Source organism: Phoenix dactylifera, chromosome 15, assembly GCF_009389715.1.
Source record: "Phoenix dactylifera cultivar Barhee BC4 chromosome 15, palm_55x_up_171113_PBpolish2nd_filt_p, whole genome shotgun sequence".
NCBI classification, from domain to species: domain Eukaryota; kingdom Viridiplantae; phylum Streptophyta; class Magnoliopsida; order Arecales; family Arecaceae; genus Phoenix; species Phoenix dactylifera.
The window spans coordinates 7,665,935-7,690,699 of NC_052406.1; the positions used below are offsets into that span (position 1 = coordinate 7,665,935).

The 24,765-nt window shown below is 40.8% G+C and overlaps 1 protein-coding gene across 1 annotated transcript; it reads left to right on the plus strand.

Annotated features, from left to right (window-relative positions):
* The first annotated feature begins 14,657 nt into the window (after positions 1 to 14,657).
* Positions 14,658 to 15,884, plus strand: LOC103716411 (zinc-finger homeodomain protein 9-like). Its single transcript, XM_008804394.4, has one exon. The coding sequence runs from the start codon at positions 14,822 to 14,824 to the stop codon at positions 15,713 to 15,715; it is 894 nt and encodes a 297-aa protein (XP_008802616.2). The 5' UTR covers positions 14,658 to 14,821; the 3' UTR covers positions 15,716 to 15,884.
* The last annotated feature ends 8,881 nt before the right edge of the window (positions 15,885 to 24,765 follow it).

Genomic DNA, 24,765 nt, shown 5'->3' on the forward strand with positions numbered 1-24,765 from the left:
TAGAGCGGGCTACTTTTTGAAATCTAGATTCGTTTCATTGATTTATTATTGGTCTTTTATCTTCCTGACTGTTATAGTATTATCGTTACATGTCGCAGAAGCAACAGCTAACTTAGGACTATGACAAAATTAACGAGGCTTAAACTCAGATATTGTTTCCATGGCTTGTTCTGACCAAAAACAAGGTCACATTAACCTGCAAACTATAACCCACATGGCCACAGCGGAAGATTCGCTGTAACAATCCAATCTGTTTGGTTCGTGAAAAGATTTTTTTTCACTGAAATATTTTTTTAGAAAGCCGGTATTTAGGTATATAATGTCTGAGAAAATAATTTTTATATATTTAGTGAACTATATTAGAAAATAAATACATATCAGATCCCGCTAGTTCTGGCTATGCCTCTCTTCTACTCCATCAACGGTGGGAACCGGTCCTCAAACTAAGCGAGAGAAAGGGGAGAGTGGATACAGGAAGGAGCCGGTCCCTCATTATCGGACTCTCGTTTGCCGAGTTCTCTTTCTTCTTTCCAAAACAACGCGCCTCTCAAGTCTCCACGGATAATTTATACGGACTTGTGGGAATAGCGAGCAAGCAATAAATCAGATGATGGGGTCTCCTTCGGCCGTCCAATTGGTGGTCTTTTTGTGGATTCCAGCAGAACAGGGGTAGGGGACGCGGAACAGGATAACGCGGTGCTTTGCCACAAATTGGTGACAACTGACGCGGAGCAATTTTTCTCCTCCTTAACGTGGGAATAATTTCACGGCTGGATGTTGCGATGGTATTGGGAGAGGGGGCAGGGTGGTGTCGTCGGCGGTGGAAGGAGAAACATCGGTCTATCAAAACATCCTAGGTGGTTAAATGGCTTTGTACAAAAGTTTCCTTCCAAAATTTTATTTAACAAAAGATATTTTTTTCTTTCTCAGCCATTCCTATGTAGTGTTAAAATTTGCGATAGTGCAATAGCTTTTTCTTTTCCAAATATTGTTTTGAGATACATTATATAGTCGTATTTACACAACCTAGGATCTCTAGAAGGTATTATTTGAATTCATTGATTTTGTATAAGTACTTAAGATCTACTTAGCGAATAAATAATGTGGAACTAAATATAGTATTTACATAATGCACTAGCGTTCACTTTCGGAAAATATGACTTCACATCTACTTATGTTTTCAATTTATTACCACCACTGTTGTTTTTATCTTGCTGAAAATGAGCGAGAAGTGTCTATTTCAAACTAACAATTATCGTCAATTAAGAGAAACTAAAGTCTTATTTTGGACAACTAATCCAAATTATTAGGATGTGTGTGCAGCTTTTTGATATTTGAGATTTTTATGGGCGTAGCAGGTTGTCTCTCTTATAGCATTGGATGTTATTTGAACTAAGATGCGTGCCATTGGTGCAAGTTCTATGATCTAGCTATCGTCCATTTTGGGATATTAATATAATTTGGAAGATATTTTAGTTTGCATCGGCGCTGTATATATCTAGCATGTGCGGAGATTGAGTGAGAGGGAAAGGAGAGGAACAAATGGTTGAGAAAATTTTCATGTTTTTGCCTGATTTTTGATTGGGCCTAAGGGAGAAGCAGAAGTGGGGTGGGGGTCATGCTCGGAAAAGAGAGTCGGACTTGGACTCTTAGACTTTTTAAAAAAAAGAAGCGGTTAGAAAATAATAAAAAAAAAAGCAGAGTGGAGATATTTTAGGAGATATAAATTGAAAAGATGATTAAAAATTAAAGTTGAACTTTGGAATGGAGTCGAACACCAAGCATTCATATGATGATGATAGTGGTGGTGGTAATAACTAATAACAGTAACAACATTAGCAGAGAAAATTAACAAATTAGAAGTATTGGACGGATGATCCATCCAAGAAAATTCACAAAGTATGGATACTTGGAGATGCACAAACCAAAAATTAAACCTGCAACACTTTCCTGACAAAGAAATGTGATCATCGTAGCATCGCCCAGCTCGCTTGATTTAGACGTTGCTCTGAGATTGTTTCCAAAAAAATATAGAAACTTTTGTTGTTGTATCCCTAATTAGTTTTTATTTACTTTAAAGGGTCCCTATTAGTTAAAAGGAAATGCTAGATGTTATTGAGAAGTAAATCTGCTGGCAATACTTAAGTGATTAACAAAATATCGGCCTACATGCTTCGCCAGTATATGCTTATATGCGTCTTAGCAGATGGATCAAATTGGGCGAAAAGGGAGAGGTGGCTCAATGTAATCTTGGCAAATTTCACAGCTCCATGAATCAAAATTAATATCGCTGTTACGGGTTACCTCCATAGTTTACGAATGGTGGTATTTCATATATAAAATATTTTCTGGTGAGGGTTGATTTATTGAAAGTAATTAGAAATTTAGAGGATAAATTTTTTACACCTCATAACACGTTGTTCCATTGCAGATCTTTACGAGCTTTTAAATTCAAAACCACGTAATCATGGTCATATATAAATGCCAGCTTCCTCTGTGAGTATGGACCTGATTCTGTTACCGAAGTTTCGAACACCTACCTATAGATTGTTTTAGCTGACATCAAATTAACTTCAGTCGATCGCTTCCTTTTCCTTTGGGTTTTGATTCAAAAATATTGAAGTGGGGCCCCTCAAGTTATCTGCTAGCCTGGTCCAAAGCAGAGCAGGGGACATGGCTTTGGAGAAGTACTATAAAAATGCCTCATCCTTTAAAAAGAATTACTGCATAGAGAAGGCCGAATCATGAAAATTCCTTCATGGTTCTTTTGTTTTTATCTTTCTTGCTTACACTCGTATCTTTCTTTTACTAAATCCCTCCTCCAACAATGATCACAGCCTTGTGGGCTTCTCTTGGAACCTTAACAGAAGTGGAGTATAAATGTCGAAGTACCAGAACTCACAAAAGGGAATGTAGCCGTACACCATCACCTTATGCCTAAGTTTTCATTGAGACAATAAGTTTTTAATGGGCAAATACAAGTACTGTATAGTTTTTTGCATGCTCTACGCCAAGTATTTTCTACAGTAGAAGCAAACCCCTCCCAGATGAGGTTTAGTCGTGGCACAGAACAAGCCATGGAAAGCAGCAACAGCCATCTTTTGCTTTAGTACAAAGTTGGAAATCCCACCACTCTGAGTTGTTGGGCTTCCTTGGCTTGGACCATGACCATTCCACCATCTCAGCTAATCCGCAAGCTCCTTCATTTTTTGATAAAGTGAGAGAACTCGTGCTTTAGGAATCCTTCAGGCTGCATGCAATTAAACTGTGACAAAAATAAATACGAAAGAACAGTTAAAGGGGAATCTGATTTGCATAGAGAAAGGAGAAAATTAAAGAACAAGGGAATTACATGGAAAAATTACAGGAAAGCTTGCTGCGGTTCTCTTTGAAACTTTGAATGGGGGCCAGGGGCCCAACAAATCCAAGGGGAAAGAGGTAGGTCTGGTTGCAAGGGTAGCAAAGAAAAGCACAAAGAAACTCATTTGGCTCAAAGTAACTAGGTACCTTTGTTTTTTGCTGCATGGATGGGAGTGCTTCTTGGTTCGAGGAGGAATTTTCTAAAGCATAGGAAAATCACAGGGAGGGGCATAAAGCAAGCATTTCGTTTGCTGGGGGTCCTACTCCCCACATCTCTTTTTAATGCTTTGCTTAGAGAGGGAGAAGAGGGGAGGAAGGGAGACAATGGAACCAGTGGAAAGATACTTAGCTTCCCAAGGATTGTGTTCCAATATCTTTATTCATACCTGTCGGAACCTTCTTAAACAGCTTCCCAAGGATTGTGTTCCAATCTCTTTATTCATACCTGTCGGAACCTTCTTAAACAGCCTTAAATTTTGATTGGCTTGCAGGCATATGATTGAAGTGAATCTAAATTCTCTAGGTGTTTTTGCGTCACTAAGCTTTATGCTTTTAGACTAAGAATCCATTAGGTGGCAAACACTAGGGCTATATCTACAGGAATGGAGCATACCAAGACAAGGATCAGAGTCTCGGAGTGGTGTATATTTTTCGAAGTCTAAGAAGAAATACTTCTTCTCTGTGGCTAAGTGGTGGAGCGATGGGCTTTCACACTCCAAAGCTTCTTATCTTCCTTGTTTGCATTGGTTTCTTAGCTTGCCAAGTAGAGAAGGTCTATGGTATGAGAAACTTAGATCTTTTCCTCAGGTGGAGTGAAGAACGCGGGATAGCAGGAAAGAAGTCACGGATACTTGCCAGCATTGATGTTGTCAGCCTTGACGCCAAGAAGAAATCGGCAGCTTCGCCTTTCCCATTCGATCCTAATCAAACCAGCAAAAGAGGGGTCCGAAGAGGATCTGACCCCATCCATAATAGATGCTGATGCTTTGAGCTCGTTTTAGTCAGAGAGCAGAGCCGAAAAGGAAGGAGTTCCATGGCCAAAGCAACGACAGCTTGGAAGTATCTCCGATGTGAAGAAACTGCAAGGTTTTATTGCTTTCGAAGTTCGTTTTCTTTACTCATTTGGGTTGGTCGGTCTTCCCTATCTTGTTTAATAATTCAAGAGTCCTGCTATAGAGATGATTTGTACAGAGCTATTAAAGCAAAGGATGCTCGACGATCACGGTAAGCCAGTCCGAGCAAATTACCGAAGAAGTTTATGTGCGACGATGCAGTATTTTACTCATCCAGCAGTTTATTTTTCTTTAGAAACAAACATGGAGAAAGACTTCTAGTATGTCAATCATTTACAGCTCTACTTTTGCAAATCATAGTAAATTCTGGAAATCTTTCCATGCCTCTTCTCTGGTTTTCTTTGGACATTAAATGCTAAGACTGGCTGTCGATCAATTTCAGAGTTGGCTTTGAAACACTTTGATAGCATGATGATTTATTTTTTTGCTCATCTGCAGTTATTACATCAATGCTTATTTGCTTTATGTATTAAATGTGCCTGAAGATTTTTTTTTTTTTTTTTTGCTCATCTGTAGTTATCGTTTTTTCTTGGTAACATCTACAAAAAATTCTTCAAGCATTTACTACTGTCCTATTTCGATCATCCAAGGTACATTTTCACCAAAAGGCAAAAGAAAAGAATCAACTTGGTATATATTGAAATTTATATCATAAAATCATGTAAACTATCAGCAAGCTCTTACAGGTCTTCATTGAATAAGCTAAACAAAGTTGTGGAGTAAAAAGTGTTCTAATTAATCACTATATTTTACTTCTAAAAGACTAATCCTTAGGTTGAGGTATAGGACTTCAGTACTTTCATCCTACTTGCCTAACTTTGTGAGATGGAATCGGTTCTCCTTGTGAAGTGTCAAATGAACAGATGAGAGAATTTGCAAGCAACTGCCTCTCAGATCATCCGAACAGCATCCCCAGCTTCGACGGGTACCGTTATGCGAAATGATGCACAATTTGTATTGATCTTTTCCACATTTTAGTCCATTTGTCTCAGGCTCCCCTATGTAGATTCAACAGAAAACATTTCTTGACTGCATCTGGAGCCCCTACAAAGACACACAAACTCTTGAGTAGTCCAGGACATCCTCAAAAGGCAGCTCAATGTCATCACTGATTACCATGGGAACACAGTGAATCACAATGGCATCAAAGAGGCGATTCGACGAAGGGTTGGGTCTCTGATATATTAAAGCAGAAATTTCGATGAAGCCATCTCCAACCTGCATGTCTGATTCCATTTCCCCTCACACTTCTGAAGGCAAAATGCACATATTTCTCCATCTTCTAGAAGTCATCAACTTTCATTATTTGATTGATGGGCAATGGAATGAAATAAACAAGGTCTAGTAACGAACCATATATGATAACCATGAAGAAAATGAGAACATCACAGTAATGTTGTGGTTAGAATGGACTTGCCTAGCAAACCCAATTTATCATTTCGATCGGTAATGTTATATTACTCTGATTGTATATCAATCAATAAAGCTCACAATTGGTTGTGCCTAATTAACACCAATACAGAGCAGTGGAAGAGTTCAAAACAGCCGCTGAAAATTAACAGAACAGAATGTAGACTATTTAGAAACCATCTTCCATCCTTCCCATAGATTGCTCCCTGGAAATAGGCCAATGTAGGGTGGTCTTCAGATGGTACTGAACCATGAAAGCAGTACAGAGCAGTGGAAAGAGCAATAGCATCCTTCTTGAGATCAGCAGTCTCAACCGGGTATCTCCCAGAATCTGCGAGTAGAAACATGGCTGACCCAAGCTTCCTTCGAGTCCAACATGCTGTTTGGATGATGGGCTACAGCCTACAATAAGATGATCCTTTCCACCCCCTCTTCTCCACTCCTCCAGCTCATGAAGCAGTCCACCAATTCGTCCTGCGAGAGCTCATTTCGACTATATTTTTCCTTCCCATGAAGCTTAGAACGCCGGTTGTTGCTTAACGATGAATGGCACAAAGATCGCATCTGCATGAAATGAATTCATCACTAACTGCTGTGCAAGGCCGAGGATTACACCCCGCGCATTCGAAGAGAGAAGATCTAAGCTGGTACTCCGCACCGTGTTGCAAACTTAAGCCACCTGGGTAGGTCGGAATATGACTCTGCTAACGAACATCCGGCCATATCTATCCCTTTTCCCCTACCGTCACAACTATCCAAAATGAAACTCAAGAGGAAGCCTGAAGCCTTGTAAACCTCAAGCTAAAATTTGCCGGTCTTGGTACCCGGCATCATACTAGTACCATCCTATTACAGTATTGATACATCTTTATATACTATATATAGGTTCGGTATCGATATGGTACAATATGGGTCGGCATGCATCGGTATCGAATAGTATGACAAATTTTGCCTTAAGCAAAGTTTGCTTCAAGTTGCATCATTTTCTTGCTTCTTCAATAATGTAGGAGGATCATCAGACTCGATGTAGACCACTTTGGCCACTACGAGTATTCAGGAGGATCACCTAATTCGATATGAAATATTTTGACCATTATAAGTATTCAGAAATATCATCAGACTCAATGTAGAACACTTTGGCCACTATAATTATTCCATCGTTTAGGCCCCAAAACGGTCTGGTCAAACCGAAAGTTTTCTTTTTGGGTAAAACTTTGACCGAGTGTAGCTCTCTATCCAAGAAAAATCAGGCAGAGCGACTGAAGGCAAAGTTGATGTAGAAGTTGAAATTTATCTCCTCAAAAATTTCAGTTTTTCTAGAATATTTCTAAATTTTAGCTTTTTATAGAATATTTTTATTAATCATATTTGTTTTAGGATATGTAATCATATTCGAACTAGGAGAGTAATCCAACCCAAATTATGAAAAGGAGAACCTCACTATCATTATAAATAGGGGATATGTACCTCAGTTTAAGAGGTAGAGGATTAATGAAGAAAAATGGGACTTAAAGCTCTACTTTTGAGTTCTTCCATTTTTTTATAGTTTTCTTTTGAGAGATTCAAGTTGAGCGGGTTGAATGAAATTTTTTTTTTCTCCGATCGGATCATTTAAGGACCATTATATGCTTTTAGAATTGGAATGTCGTTGAACACAGAGTCTGAGTTACTGCCCGTGGAGGCAATGAGTCAAGATGATGAGTGTTGTTATCCCTGAAGATGTCTTATTAGCAAGTACTCATAAGAACTGATTCGGGCTTCAGGTAATTATTACTGGACCTTAGAATGTGTAAAACAAGAGGAAACCAAGCGTAAGATGGACAGACACAACATAGAAGAGGAATCATTGGGTCTAATTGAGACATCAACAAGGAGCACTCTATTGAGATATAATTGTTGGATAGAACTAATAAAAAGAAGGGTTTTAAATCACTGGCGAATCACTTCTACTGCCCCAAACATGACGTGATTGCAACTAGCACATATTACCAAATTTAACTTAGAAGAAAAAGGAGCAAAACCCTACACTTCTACAGAGAACAAGACCCTACCCGTTGAGGGATAGGAACTTTTACGGTGCTTATATAATCTTAGCTCTATCCATTTAAATACTTGGATTTCTATATATATATATATCATATTCTAATATAGTATCAGAGCTTACCTCTCATGCCCCGAATTCGGTTCATGACACGGCCGTGCTATTGCAAATTTTTGCCTGCAATAACACGCAGCCACTTTAAAACTTCAAATTAATTATGAACAATTTCTTTCATGATTGTAATCAAATGTTTCATCGTTAAGGATTGATACAGAGCTTCTAAAAATATCAGCATTTAATATTCTACTTTTCCCATAATCCTGAAGCATGTCACGCTCCTTGCTCCTAGCAATTATATTTATCTGTGAGAACATAAATGAATGGGTATGAGCTATAACAGCTCAGTAAGTAACCATGCATAATCTTATCAGATCAAGTATAATGTTTTGCATGCCAGTGCATTATTTTAAGAAACTAACAGTTGTAACAAAGTAAATATTTCACATAAACAAATCAGTCATAAAAAGTATGCATGTCCATTTATGCAACTTCATAAACATGGTTATGCATCATAAAACTTTTGCCATTATCCCATAATTCATGCTTTGAAATCCGTACTTATCATAATTCATGCTTTGAAATCCGTACCTGTCATTATTCATGCTTTGAAATTTGTGCTTGTCATAATTCTTGCTTTGAAATTCATGCTCTCAAATAATGTGCAGCTATGGTCACTATTATTATCCATGACAGGGCCATAATCTTTACCAACTATTATTCTCCATTGGCAGAGTCTAAGCCAAGCTACTATAACCCGCTGGCGAGGGCCGTATGCCGAGCTACTGTAACCTGCTGGCGAGGGCCATAATCTTTGCCAACTATTGTTCCCCGTTGGCAGGGTCTTCTTCCAGTTACTATTACCCACTGGCGGGAGTCGTAAAGCCAAGTTAATTACTTTTACCCACTGGCGGGGGTCATATGCCTAGTTACTGTTACCCACTGGCGGGGGTCGTGCATAGCGATCTGAGAGTTCTTAAAACATATCATGCTTTTTATAAATCTTTTCTCATAGATACATTGCAAAGTGAATAATGGCATCACGCTAAATAAAACTCATGATCATGCTGAAAACTTTATTTTTCTGTGCATCATCATAATCATGTGTATATAATATAATAATAATCATGATCCAAAATCAAGTAATCATTTGCTAACACATGCTTGATTCTAATTTTGTGAAAACATAAATAATCACATACAATTTCATAATCGAGTAGTCCCAAGTATTTGATAAAACATAAGATTATATCAGGGTTACTTTTTCCATAATTCATATACACATTTCCAATTGCATAAATAATATTTTTTCATCTTATAAAACGTAATACATGATCCATAATAAGATTAAGACAGGTTACTTACCTTAATTTGCTCACCAAATGCCAATTCTCCAATACCTAGCAAGATCATTAAATTACATGTCACTTGCACATTTAATTTCTATTTATTCATAATCTTAAAGTCATTTACAGCCCATCCATAGGACTCAATTTCATTTTCGGGTCCATAGCCTAATTCAATTTCTGGTTCAGGTCTGGATCAATTGCATACTGGTTCAGATCTGACTCAATTTCTGGTTCAGGTCTGGGTCAGCTTTTGGTTCAGACCTGATTCAACCTCTGATTCAGATTTGATTCAGCTTCTGGCTTAGTTAATTCTGGATTTAAGAATATTGGGCTCAGACCAGGGCCCAGTCCGGCCTCGGGCTTTTAAAGCCCGATTCATTTGAAGCCCACCACCGGAATCGGCCCAATTCAGCCCACAGTAATTTTTATTTTATTTTTCTTTCTTTCTTTCTTTCTTTTCCTTCTTTTCTTCTTTTTCTTTTCTTCCTTCTCCTCTCTTCCCGTTCTATGTACCTATCGAGGAAGATTCAAGTTACTGCTCTAATCAAACAAAGGAGGGTCCCGCTGAGTTCTTACTCCATATAGCGAAACTTTGATCTACTCCCTAACATACAAATTGGAAAGTTATCCAGTAAACGAACCTTCTTCTCCTTCATCCTTCTTCCCTTCCCGATCTCCTCCTCTTCTCCTCTTCTCCCATGAAGCAAGGAGGCAAGCTTGGAAGGGGCGCTCGGAAGGGAGACGAGTCCGAGGTCGGGGGTGCCGGCGGCCGACCAGCATCGCTCGCGGCTCGGTCTGTAGCGGCTGATCCCCCTTTCTTCTTCATCCTTCTTCTCTTTAGAAGGGAGGAGGGCGGCTCCCCCTCACGGAAGAGGTCCGTTGCGACTGGCGGCGCCCACGGCCGAACCCGTAGACGCGCCCGCAGTGGCCGGCCCCCTCTCTGTTCTTTGGTGGAAATGGGGGTCGGAACCACCCCCCTTTGAGAAGAAGGGGCCTCCGGCCCACTGCAGCTCCGGCCGACGGCCAGCGGAGCCTGCAGTCAGAGCCGGCGGCTCTTTCATTCCCACTGCGGTGGGAGGAGAAACCCACCACCGTCGCTATGGCTACGGCCGAGCTCACCGCAGCCAAAGAAGAGTTGTAGCCGATCTCACCGCGATCGAAGGAGGGGAGTAAGTCGCCCACGGCCGAACCCGTAGACGCGCCCGCAGTGGCCGGCCCCCTCTCTGTTCTTTGGTGGAAATGGGGGTCGGAACCACCCCCCTTTGAGAAGAAGGGGCCTCCGGCCCACTGCAGCTCCGGCCGACGGCCAGCGGAGCCTGCAGTCAGAGCCGGCGGCTCTTTCATTCCCACTGCGGTGGGAGGAGAAACCCACCACCGTCGCTATGGCTACGGCCGAGCTCACCGCAGCCAAAGAAGAGTTGTAGCCGATCTCACCGCGATCGAAGGAGGGGAGTAAGAGCCTTCGACCGTCGACGGCTACAGCCGAGCTCACCGCGCCGGATCCACGACCGAGGACATCCGGTAAGCTCATCTCCCTTCCTTTCCTCTTCTTCTTCTTCTTCTTCCTTTTTCTTTTCATTTATTTATTTTTCTTTTGTTTTGATCACTTATCCGGATAGATCGGAATATGAAATGGAAGGGATGGAGTGATTAGAATACTCACCTAGCTCCGGAAAGGAGCTGTGGGGCTTTTTCGGAGAGCTACTGCGTTTGCTCTGGCGACACAGTGCGGGGACGAGTTGAGGGTGTCTCCTCCTCTGTTGCTCCCGATCCAGCTCGGAAATGAGAGGCAGTGAGAGGGTGAGAAGCAGTGACTCACCGAGGAGTCCTTGGGTTCTTATAAGCCTCAGCGGGGAGGGAGAAGTGGTGGTGATCGTGGCTGTCAGGCGGTTATAACCGCCTCAACAATTGCCGATCTCCACTGCCATTCCTCCCAAGTTTCCGGATGGGCCGCCGACTATAGTCCAGGTTGGCCCATCTGGCCTAGGATATACATTACCGATCCTTCTGGCAAACTCTTCCTAAAATAAGCTCATCTTTCAAACTTATTTTTCAATAATCAATTCTTTTTTAAATATACAACATGAAGAAAAAGAAAACGTCCATCCTCCAAAAACATACCAAATCATGAACTCCTAATAAAAGATTGTGTTGTGGTTGAAATCTGGCTTGAGGGTGACCATGCCGGAAGAAAATGAGAGGACACCGGCCGAAATGGAGAAAAAGGGCTACCTCCTGTGCTCCTAAGTACCCGACAAAGCCTTGGCCGAGGATTTTAGCGAAGGCCCTCCGATGGCTAAGTTAGTCGGGCTTTTGGAGAGGTTTCTTAGTGGCTTAGATGGCCTCTCGTAGCTTATAATGGCTTACTGAAGGCCTTTCCCTACTCCCTTTTTATAGGATGAGGATCTCGGCCGTTACCTAAAATTTCAAGTTGATTCGTGATCAGCTGGCCATTAATTGGAGGCAGCGTACAGCATGAAAATCCATTCTACGGGCGGAGAATTCGGGAGCTATCTTTCCAGATCTGTTCTTAGGGTCCGCCATGTTATTCTAAATGGAAGTGGTCGAGCAAGTTCTTAAATGCGTCGTGTGCGCACTTACTTCGAGGCGTTACCTGGTGCTATGCGGGGAGTCAGTCATCAATGCCCCGCCCCCCGAGGCGGCTATCATAATGACCGGCTTTTAACACCGGGATCCAGAAAGATCTGTTGAGGGAGTCTCTGGCACAATCTGGCCGCTCGGCTGCCTAGGTATGGGATCCGCGGGATTTTCGACGGGATCAACATTAACATGGTCGAGGTCAGCTCGTTTTCGGACCGAGGTCGGCTCGGTCTTCAGCAGGGTCCGAAGTCGGCCTGGCCTCCTCCTTGAGGTCGGCTCGGCATTTGGTGGGCTGAAGTCGACCTGGCCTCTGATCGAGGTCGGCCTGGCTCTTGGCGGGATCGAGGTCTGCTCGGCTCATGATGGGGCGTTGTTGTCTACGGTCGAGAGAGCCTCTTCAGCCTGCTCAACTCTGAGGTCTACTCGGCCGGAATTGGAAGACTCCATGTCGGAGTAGGACGATCTATTTTGCCTCCCATCAGATTGATCTCACTAATTATACTTGGGAAGTTGGTGTGAGTCTGATCTTTGGTCGCGCTTCCTATTAAGTCAAGAAGGGTTGGTGAGGACAATACCTGTTGTTTGAGAGCATTGTCATGGTTTTTGGGACTTCAAGGCGAAGCTAAAACAGGTTGCCACAGAACTTGTCACCAATGGGGCCCGGCCCTCTTGGGTCAATATTTCATCATGTCTGTGATATATTTTAACATATCGAGTACATGTTGTTTTATTCTTTAAGATGTAATATTGATAGAGGAAATAAGGAATTTAGGGAGGTGACTTTGAAATAAGGAAAGTAGGAGTCCCACCACAGGCACAGGCACTCTCCCATTACCCAAGTTTTTGATGGAGGTCACGTACGACCCTCATGCAACATTGAAAGGAATCGTATACCATGCTCTACTGTATACATTTGAAATATCTCAAATGGCCGTCTAGAAAGCGTCGAGGTTCTATTTGGTTGAATAGTTGTGCTTTGAAAAAAATGTATTTGGTAAAAATACATTTACCAAATGTAAGAGATATGTATGAAACAGTGCTGTAAAAATGTGCTATGTTCAAGTTCAAATATTTATGGCCAATATTTGTTTAAACGGTGCAAATTTCAAGTTTAAATCTATCTGCCGGTAACTATTTTGTATAGTTAAAATAATTATTTTGTACGGTTAAAATAACTGAAATTATTTGGTAAGAGTTGTGACTCTTGCAAAAAAAATCTGAAACTCTATATATAGAAGATTCTCTGCGTTCTACAAATACTACAACAACAATAACATATCAGAAGAGTTTTTGTTTAGAAAGATTTCTTGGGAAACTTCTTCATTTTTGCTAGTTGCAGTACTTTATTTCATTAAGCTTTGTTGTGTCCTGAGAACGTATTTGTCTGTAATTCATCAGCAAACTCTTAGGAGTGGGGACAAATGACATTCTAAAGGTAATGTCTTTAGACACGCCTCAAAGCCTATAAGTTTCTATCTCTATTTTATTTATTTTATTTTTTATACCTACTGTCCCAACAGAAAGATGCGTCGAAATGGTAATAAGTTGTTTCAGTTGACCAACGAGGGTGCTGTGCATTACCCTGTTTATTACGACTGGCATGAATTATTTGCATGAGTGGCTTGCTAATAATCTGATATGACTATAACCTGGTAATTTGATTATCTTAAATTTTGTTGACCAAGGAAAATGAATTAACCATATCAAACCCTTACAAAAAATGACCTTTTAAGCTGTGTCTTTTTTGCATCAATAGAAGCAGGAAATCCATAGTTTAGAACTTAGAAGTACATAATCCATTCAATATATCTTGAAATAACAAATATAAAATATATTTACTTTAAATCATCCAACAGGAGTGCTAAGGCACTGCGAAGGTCGAAGCAGAACTTGAGAATTACTGACACACTAGGTTCCATTCGATTTTTATGGATAAAATGGAGAGAAAGGGAGGGCGCCTTGCAAGAAATATATGGCCTTAGTCTCTCCGTCCATGCTGCTTTCATATTTTTACCATGTCATCCTTTTAATGAAACAGTGTGACCGAGATCATTTGCTGAAAAAATGTAGAAAAAAGTTTAAGCTATTTACGTGTCATTTTCCCAGTTATCCTTTTTATTCTTTGTAGCATATTTTATTTTCAGTTCTTCGTATATCAAACCCCTCACAGGTAGCAATATCTTTAATCCTCAAAATCACATAGCAGAGTGATAATATAATTATCTTGGGGGCATAACTCAATTCTTGTAAGCAAAGGTGAATGGATGTTGGTTGGGTAAGAATGTGATACTGAGATTCTTTTTACTTAGGGCGGTGGTGCAGCTTGTTTAACATGCGAAAGGTGCTGCTGAATTGCCAACTCAATTGTGGTCCTTGAGTCGGCACCTTTGAATCATTTTGGTAGCGACAATCTTAAATCAACTCCTACGCCAAAAAGAGAAGGTACGGTTAGAACCTAGCTGACTCAGATTTTTTTTTTCTACGTGTACCATATGGCTCGTGCATGCCACTAATCACAGCCACTTATTGCTGTAGCGGTGTATCAAGATTCGTATTCGATGAATGAAGTTTATAAAATCTAGCGATTATGATTGGTGACGTACACCGCCACATGGTGTATGCAGTGTAGGGAATAATGTTTCCTTTAAATACCGGAGTTTCTTAGGGAAGCTAGGGATTTGATCATGTTATTTCACGTTTCTTACGACCTTAACTATTAATCCTCAGCCTAAAACCTGTGGCTCGGAGGCCTCGACACCTGTACTTCCCCACCCTCGTCACCCTCTCTCTCTCTCTCTCTCTCACATCCCAACCCAACCCAACTCCGAACCTCACCCCTCGTCTATTTGTATCCCTCCTCATTCTCTCTAAGCTTCAAGCTAACCCCCAAGAGCCTAACCCTAGGAGCCCTTTGCCTGGTCCTCTAAATAATGGACCCCTCCCCAAAAATCTTAGTTCTGGATGCCAAGCCCAGGCTCTTCTCCTTCTCCAATGGTGCTCTGAACCGCCACTATTACCGGCCGTTGCCGGCGGCGGCGGCGGCGGCGGCGGCGGACTTCCTCTATACGGAATGCCTCAAGAACCACGCCGCCAGCCTCGGTGGCCACGCCCTCGACGGCTGCGGCGAGTTCATGCCCTCGCCGGCGGCCAACCCCGCCGACCCCACCTCCCTCAAATGCGCCGCCTGCGGCTGCCACCGCAACTTCCACCGTCGCCTACCGGAGCCTCTCCTTCTCCACCACCCTGACAACGGCGGCGGCCAGGAGAGCGGAGACGAGATGGATGGACGCCATGATGAGGACGCCAACGGCCGTGACCAGGAGGAGGACGGCGAAGCCGACGGCCGCCGTAGCTCCGCCTCTTCCCCGCCCTACTCCTCCGCTCCCCACATGCTCCTCGCGCTCAGCTCCGGCCTCCCGGGCACCCCCTCTCCGGGACAGGCGGTGGGGCCGCCTGCTGCTGCTGCGGCGGCGGCGGCGTTGCCGAGGAAGAGGTTTCGGACGAAGTTCAGCCCGGAGCAGAAGGAGAGGATGCACGAGCTCTCGGAGAGATTGGGGTGGAGGATGCAGAAGAGGGATAAAGGATTGGTGGAGGAATGGTGCCGAGAGATCGGTGTCGGGAGGGGTGTGTTCAAGGTGTGGATGCACAACAACAAGCACACCTTCTTGCGCTTGGCAAGGAGAGGGGAGACAGGCGGTGGAAGCGGCAGCGGAGGAGGAGTTGGTGACGGCGGCGGTAGCTGCGGTGATGCTGGAGATTGTGGCGGGCTTGGGGGGGCCGGCCATGACAGCGGCGGCCGCAACGGCCATGTTTCTTCCTCTTGAGAGAGTGGAGGAGAATTATGTTGTTATTGTTAGTTTTACCAGTTGTTATTCATGGTTAATCTGGTGTTTCTGGTCTTAATGATGTTGATTTGAAACACTAGCTTTATGCTCTCTTTTTTTTAGGCAATGGAAACTGGTAATGAAACTTTTTGCAAGAGACTTTAAATTACTTTTGCTTCTTGGATATGGTGGTATTGTACTTTAATCCAAGAATGGTTACATGCGACGTAGGGAGATCTTAGCGAGTTTTTAGTGAATTTAATACGCCTCAATGCTGCTTTTGCTAATCAAGCTTTACGGATAGTTAGAATATTCTTTACACATTTAGTAAGACACAAGGGTGGTGGGCTCTTCAGCATCATTCACTAAGTATTAAGAGAGTTAAGGACTTCAAACATCTAGACATAATTTTGAGTGCTTATCAACTTTGTTAATTAATTAACTAAGTAATTTAGTTATAGTATATTCTTGTAATCTGTTGGGTATTGTTAATTACTATGACACCATTTTGTTAATTACTGGGTTTTATCTAAACCATTCTTTTGTCCTCTTAATGAATTAATTTTTCATCGATCCTGTTGTTGATGGCCGATGTTATAATTTGTTATATTACAACCTAATTATCGGCCAGGAACTTTGGCTTTCGCCTCCTTATCAGTATTTATTTTTTATTATAGCTATATACAAAAGTCGAGCTCTATGGACTATTTATTACTTCTTGGATTTCAGTATTTTTTTTTTTTTTACCATGCTGTTAGTCCTGTGGGTGGATCTGATTGGTGTTCTTACTTTAAAATGCTGAAGCCATGTGATTGGGGTCTCGTGTCTCGGGATTTGAGATTGTGGGGGAGAATCTGACAGAGTATTTTGCTTGGATCCCCGGTATGATGTTGAAAGGGTGCAGGTATTGCTTTCCAAACATTTTCTGGGATGATGCCATGGAGCTTTTTCTTATTCGGATTCTTGTGATGAAACACCAGGGTGTGTGGTTGGTTTGTATAAATTATTTTCCTGTGCTGCAGTACGTTTCTGTTCTGCTATGTTTGGTGCTTTGATTTTTGGTTCTTATTTAATCCCAACTAATTGCTATTATTACTATATTTCATATTTGATGGTGGCTCCATTAATATCTAGTAAGCTAATCAAGTTTAACATGGCTATCATCTCAAAAAAGGGGGAAAAAAAAGTTTGACATGGCTATTGCCATCTATTGTTTCCTTTGTAGGTGTTGGTAATGCTGCCTTTTGTCCCTTTGTTGGTAATGCTGCCATTCATCATTCACTTTGCTGCTTCCTGCCCTCCTGATATCCTTGGTACATAACAGGGTGTGAAAAATATTTCTTTAAGATTTTTGTGTTGGGTTGGGGGGGATCATGTGATATCTTAACCATAGTAACTGGACCCATTTTCTCATTATATCTCTTCTCATGATAAGTTTATTAATAAGAGCTTGGAAGATAGATGCTTATCCTGACACTTTCTCTCATCTATGATGAAGCACATAGTTCTTTCCCTACAACGACTTGGCATAGCCCAAGAATCATGAAGTATTACTTAAGAGTTCTTTATAATAAGAAAAAGTAATCAAGTGATGTCAGCTAAACTAAACAAAAACTCGGCTTACTTAGCTTTCTGTCTCTTCCTTCCTCGGCCATCTGGCTTTGGTCAAGGTTTGTTTAGGGCATTTGGCTTTAGTTCCCTTTGCTCTGTCCTTGTTTTATATTTCTTGTGGTGTTTCTAAGGCTATATTGGAGGGTTTAGATAAGGACGCTGGCAGGTGATCACAAGCCTTTCCCTTAAAGGGAAAGGAACTGGAATTTTATGCTTGAATGCTTTTGTTGTTATGCACTCCCTTAATTATCTTACTTGAGAGATGGCATAATATAAAAAGCTTCCATCAGAAAAATGACATAACATAAAAAGTTTCCATCAGAAAAAAAGACATGACATAAAAAGCTTTGAGTCCATGACAAGCAAATTTGGTTGTATGTGGTTATACTTGGGAGTTATGCAGAGAGAGCCATCAAGAGTGTTGGTAGCCCAACTGAAGACGGCAACTTTGCTTGTTACGTTTCTTCAGCTTATTATTGTATGGTCTTCGAACTGCGCTTTGCTATACAAACCAATCTCTGAGACAAGCCTTCAGGAATCTCCACGTTTTAAAATAAATATTATTGAAGGTATGTCAACGAAGTTTGCCAGGATCGAAGCTGATAAAAAGAACGGGGCAGAACTTTAATGGAGAATTGGGTTGAATTCAATGTATGTTGTGGGATTCCCTAAGTTGGCCTGCTCAATCTATCATGGACTCATTTTGTTCACAGATTGAAGAAGAAAAAAGTGTGGTCAATAAAAAAAAATAAAAAAATATTTTATATTTAATTGGAGTTTTCGAAGATGAGAGATAAAAAAATAGTTTTTTCATAGAAATAATATTTTATATTTTATTAAAAAAATCCATATAGAATATGAAAAAGTCCAACATTGGCTAAAAATTGGAGTAATTTTTTTTTCAAAAGTATCCTTAAGCTTTTAGATAGAATGGAATAAGGTTTTTTTTTTTTATTAAAGGCATAATAAGTGTTGCGGGGTTTTTTGGGCCCATGCAACAGCATAGTCCCAACTGAGCCGAGTAGAGAAAGAGACTGCGTCCCTCACGAGGTATTATCCGCTTTGGGCGCTCCGGCCCGCGCGTCCAGCGCTACGGGGGGAGACATTTCCGGCCCGTGCGTCCAGCGCTGACGGGGGGATGCCCTCACGGTTTTGCCCTTCAAAAGGTGCCTCGTGAGGAAAGGTTTTGGCCTTATAATGGGGAGGCACAGATCTTTCCTCACGAGGTGCCTTTTGAAGGGCAAAACCATGAGGACATCCCCCGTCGACGCACGGGCCGGAAATGTCTTCCCCCGTAGTGCTGGACGCGCGGGCCGGAGCACCCAAAGCGGACAATACCTCGTAAGGGACGCAGTCTCTTTCTCTGCTCGGCTCGGTTGGGATTATGCTGTTGCGTGGGCCCAAAAAACCCCGCAACAGATGGTGCGCCAGGTAGAGGTACCCTCCCCTACCCCCCTCTCAGGCCCCGGGGGCCTCAACTTGCCTTTTAATTCCTATCATGCTTATACTGTATTTACTTCAAGATCTGCTGTTCCCGAGTCTTGGTAAAACAAAAGGATGACTTGAAAGCAGTGAACTGAGAGAGAGGAATCAAAAAAAAGCATGTTACTGTTGCAAACAACATGAAGGCAATGTTTGATTTTCTCTCCTTTTTTTTTCTTTTTTTTTTTTGAGTTGAAGGAGTTGATTCTCTTTGTTCTGCTCGAGTTGTTTAATTCAGAAATTATGGCTTAAGTTAAGAAGTCCAGAAAATACGGAGTACCAACCATAAATTCAGAAACAAGTTGGATCATTAAAAATTAGAGTAAACATATAAATTTATTTATATTTATTAAACAACTAATATATAAAAATCTGTGCAAGCGTGTGTTTAGTCTCATATCGACTATTCGTTGAGAAGATCTTGAATACTTATACAAAACTAAATAATCTAAATAACACCTTCCAGCTAGTCATTTTAGGCGAATTATAACATAATACAAAAGTAAATAGGAGAGGGGGGAAAATCACAATGGATACACCAACAGCAGCAATAGGAAGCATAATTTATTTAGTAATCAATGAGTGTTTTTAATATAAGTCAGAAAAAATTCACAGATAAATTGTAGATTCCTTAAATTATTTGAACTTATGAATAATCCGAGGACATTAATTTTCAGAATCATCTGGCCAAGATAAAAACATGAACAATGTGAGAAATCTCGTAAGAGTCCAGGAGAATATTGGTACTGTTGATGCAGCATGGGGGGCCTGCATCACTTTGTGCAGGAGAGAGGCAATGATTCCTTCTAGGGTGGATGATGAGGATTAGAGATTGGAATTATGAGTTGCTAGAGGTAAGAGGATCTTATCCTAAACCAATCAAACTACACCGAAAGTGGTTGTGTACTTAACTTTCCATCCCTTTCCAGTTTCTTCGCATCGGTAATTAAGCACTACTTGAGAGCAAGGACATGGAAATTGGAGAGGATGACGACGTATGATCGATAATATGGACACTGATCTCTTCTTTGTCACTGTCAGTTGGCTGCAATGGAATTCCATGCCACTGTTTTGACATCATATGAGAGTATCATAAGATCTAATTTTCATCATAGCTTTATTGACCTCAAGACGTTGCCAAGTTTTATCTCCACTGAGTCATTAAAACTCTAAATTTGATGTATTTGGTGGTTGCTTGTAACGCTTTATAGTAATTTGAAATTTCTTTCTTTTGGGATCTAACATGATCAAATATTGATATATTGGTTTGGAAGAGCTAATAGCAAACAACATTTTAGTTTCTATGAAGTCGTCAAATTTTGATTTATTTTTTGAGGAAAACTTTGCTTTATATGCTCAGAGAAACTAATGATGGTTGCCTATTACACTTTACAGCATATATTTTGAAAATTTTTAATTTCGGGAGGAAACATGAACAATTCCAACATCTGATTATGCAAGAAATCATCGCATTCGTGCCATTCTATTTAATGGCTTGTATATTTAGAGCATACCCACAAATGTCTGGCATCTAATTGCCCCAAACATAATGGTGAAGACCTTTCTTTGTAGACTATAAAGCCCTATTGTGGCTATACACTGCATCCTCGGCAACATAATAGGTCATGGCACTAAAGATTGCACATTTACGAAGCCATGGCCCGACCCATGACCCGACTCGACCTATTTTGGAGGATTCGTGAGGCCGAGTTAAGTTTTAAAATTGAATCCGTTCTATTTTCTGAGTCGGATCTAGGTTTATTGAATTCATACATGACCTGACTCGACCCAACCCATTTGAAATTTGGGTAATTTTGGGTTTTCAATCATACAACCTGATCCGAATCTGTAAAATTATTTGAGCTCACGGGTTGCAGCCCGCGGGGGTGCAAAGAGTTCTAAAGCCAAGATGGGTTGACCCAAACCAAACCTGACCCGGATCCGAATTTTTTGGGTTGGGTTCGGGTTATACATGGATCCGACCCGACCCGAATGACTCGATGGATCAAAAATTATAGCGGTGGATCCAACCCAACTCGATCTTCTATTGGATTGGATCTGAGTCCAAAATTAGAACCCGAACAAGAAACTAGGTTAGGTCGGGGTCACTCATGACCCGACCCGACCCGACCCGACGATTTGTAACCCTAGTTGGGTAGCTACATGCTAGCGCACCGTTTTCACTTTCTCATAATTCCAATGTGAAAGTTATTTCAGGAAGAAACATACTTGCCGCATTTTTATTATTGTATATGAATGGATCGATTGTCAAATTATAAAGTGAGATGCGATCAAGATAACATCAAAATGATGAAAGATCGAGCCTTGACTGTATTTTGTCCCACTGGGGGAGACTCCAAAAATAGGCAGTCCTTCAAATGTTGCTCAGGTTAAATTTAATCCTGTTAGAAATGTGGGTGTTTAGAGAGAGTTGGGCCATAAGGCCTCTGCTAAGGTCCTAGACCATCCATTCTGTGGTGATGAATTAGTCATCCCTCAAAACTGAGGCCTTAGCTTGTCCCTGCTATTTCTCATTTAGCTGTGGCTCCCTGTATAAATTTTTGCCTCGTGTCTATGTCTAGCTCCCATGCATTAACGACAAAGATCTTGGATTGGATCATCTCCTTTTCTTCTTGGTTAGCCAATAGCCTACGACATGGAGTAGCCATAGGTCATTTCTTTTGAGTGAAGGACCTCATTTACAACAAGACTTCTAAATCATGACTTTAATTGTACCATAAAGCAATAACCTTAATTCACATTGATATTTAAATAAATTATATTCTTCCTAAATTTTCATATAACTTAATCTTCCACGGTCTTAGCACCAAGAAATCCATTTGGCATCCTTCAACTAGAACATGGGACATCATTATTTACTCTGACCACAATTTTAATGACCCTGTGATGATTAAAATTCCATGACAAATGAACTATAAATGCAATAAGCTAATGTCACCCACCCACTGATCTGTATAAATTTCATGTTATGGTGTAACTAGGAAGGTAATCAACTATCAGATATTCGGACTTAGAATTTTCCTTTTCATTCCTTAACACCATCGGTGTAAAGGAAAGGTTCATCCGTTAGACGTCAAGTCATGTACTCTATGAAATGCAAGGAGCCATCATGCATGTGTAACACCAAAGGGGGATGCATGTAATAGAAGACTTTCATAATGCAAGAACAATCATATCCAAGTGATTGCTTTAGATAACAATCTTCCCTATAAAAAAATATAAAATATATAAATAAATTTAGCTCATTCAATCAACTTAAGTTTTTGGGACAAATGGTGGTATCAAAGCATAGGTCCTAAGTTCGAACCATGTCTCCGCACTCTTTAATCTCATTATTAAAAAATTTTACATGTTAGGCTCGCTCATTAAAAGTAAAATCCGGCCCTTATTTGGAACAAATGGTGATTTCAACACCAATGACCTCAAATCAAACTCAATGCAGCCAAAGGTAAAATATTAATCCAGAAATAGGACACAGTATCAGGAAATATTCTACTTCCCACATATTTTGATGCAAATTCTGTACTCTTCATCATGCTGTCATTGTTTGGATGCCAAATTCAGAGACAATAGCATTTGCTATTGCTTGACCTTGTACATTTCACGTTTGACACTCGATTAAATTCATTTTGATTATAGTAATCTTCACTGCATGCAGAGCGTGGTACTTAAAAAGTGTCGATGTTTTTGTGACACCCTGTTTATGGCCAGCTGGGTGGAGTTGGCTGTGATCATCGCCGCAAGGGAGGCAGGGCCGCGCGACATCGCCGGAGCCCTGCTCCTCTTCTTTCCTTTCCGGCGAGCTGCAGTTTCGGAAGAATAGCTAGCGCGAGGAGATCGCGGAATCCGCGGTCTCCTCCCTCTATTTCTTCCGCTCCCTGTCTGCTTGGGCTCGCCGAGCCCTTCTTCCTCCTCCATTCTCCTCTCCTTCCCTTCCTTTCTCCCTTCACTTCTTTCTTTCTCTGCTTGGGCTCACCGTGCCCTTACTTGTGCCGCCGGATTCGTGGTCGCAACGCCTCTTCGGAGCAAGGTAAGACTTTCCATCTCCTTCCCTGTCTCCCCCTCCTCCCGATTGACCCGACGATGGCTAGAATCCGACCAAAGGGTTGCTGGGACAAGAAGAAGAAAAAAGAGGGGGAAGACCACTCACCTTGGTTGATCCGCTGTGCCGCCGTGCTTGGCCGCGGTCGCCGCAGGCCCGCAGCGACCGCGCCGCCGCCGGGCCGCAGGCCCCCTTCCCCTCCCCTCTTCTCCGGTGGGGTGGGCTCTCGCCCCTCCCCCTCCTGTTTCAAGGGTAATAAAAGAGAGGGGGGGAGGGTGGTGGTGGGGCGATGAAGAAGAAGAAAAGAAGAAAAAAGAAAAGAAGAGCAGAAAAAAGAAAAGAAAAAAGAGAAGAAGAGAGAAAAGGGGAAGGAAAAAGAAGAAAGAGGGGAAAAAAAAGAAAAAAAAGTGGAAGACTACGGTGGTTGTTCCACCGAGCGCTGCGGTCCTCGGTCGCAGCCGCTGTCCGGCCGGAGGCCCCTTTTCCTCCCCTCTCCTGTTTCTCTCTGCCTAAGAAAACAACATTGGGCCATGAAGAAGAAAAAAGAAGAAGCAGAGAAAAAAATAAGAGAAGAAAAAAATAAAATAAAAAAATATAATATTAATTAATTAAATAAATATATAAATAAAAAAAAAAGAGAGATGTTCCATTCTAGGCGCAATCATTCTCTCTCTACTTGATTTGTAGGTTCTAGTCTAATTTACCGAGTCAGAACTTATAGCCTGCTCAAGTTCATCTCGGATTGCATTGAGATTTTTAATTTATATTTAGATTTTAAATAGTGAATAGCAAGTAATTTAATTTTTAATAGTTTGGATATGTGCAGCGGATTTGCCTAACTGAACCTAGTGATCTTTTGGCGAACAGTGGTAAGTGACCCCCGCATGAACCTTGCTAATTTTTGAATTATTTAATTTATATGCATTACAAAAATATAAATATAGTGATGTGATTTTTTTTTTATTTTCTTAAAAATTTAGGATCCATGATTTATGAATAATTCATTATGCTTTGCTATAGATAATTTACGCATGAATTATGTTCTCTAAAATTAAAATATAAAATATAGTGATGTGATGGGCTTTTTATTCTCTTAAAATTTAGGATCAAGCATATGATTGTAAATATTCCATATTTTTGGCCAAATAGCATCCTTACTGAATACTTTATTATAACTGATTTACATATAAATTATGATTATAAAAATTGCATGAAAATAATATATATGGTACAATTATGCATTTTAAACTTTTGCAACTCCATTCAGTATTTCCAATCTATTTATAAAGGTATAATTTATGAAAAATATAAAATATTTTATGAGCTCTCAGATAGCTATGACCGTCTCTAGAAATGGAGGCCAATCGACATCCTGGAGCTAGTATTTAACAAAAACGGCCCTCTGCCAATTAACGGGTTAAAGTTGGTAACGAATATGAACTATGAAATTTGTCGATTACGAAGACGAACCTTGTCACATGATTATAGTGACGATAACAAAAAAATCTGTGAGCATTGTTTTGATTAAAATTGTGGATAGATGGCACATATTTGATAATTATGGATATTTTAAATTGTACTTTCAATTTTATGAATTTGCATTATTTGTGCATGCATGATTGGTTTGCTATGGCAGTTTGTTATTATATTTATGAAATATTTTATTTTATGGTATAATTCTACTTTCTAAATGATGCATTGAATCATGTAAAAATTGATGCTTGATTCGGTAAGATTGTGCATGGTTACTTACTGAGCCGCAAAGCTCATTTATCTCTTTATATTTTTTTTTTCCAGATAATTATGATTGCTAAGAGCGAAAAAAATAAAAATAAATAAAAGATGAAAGAATAAGGGTTGAAGCATAGTTGCAAACTAGCAATAAGACTATAAG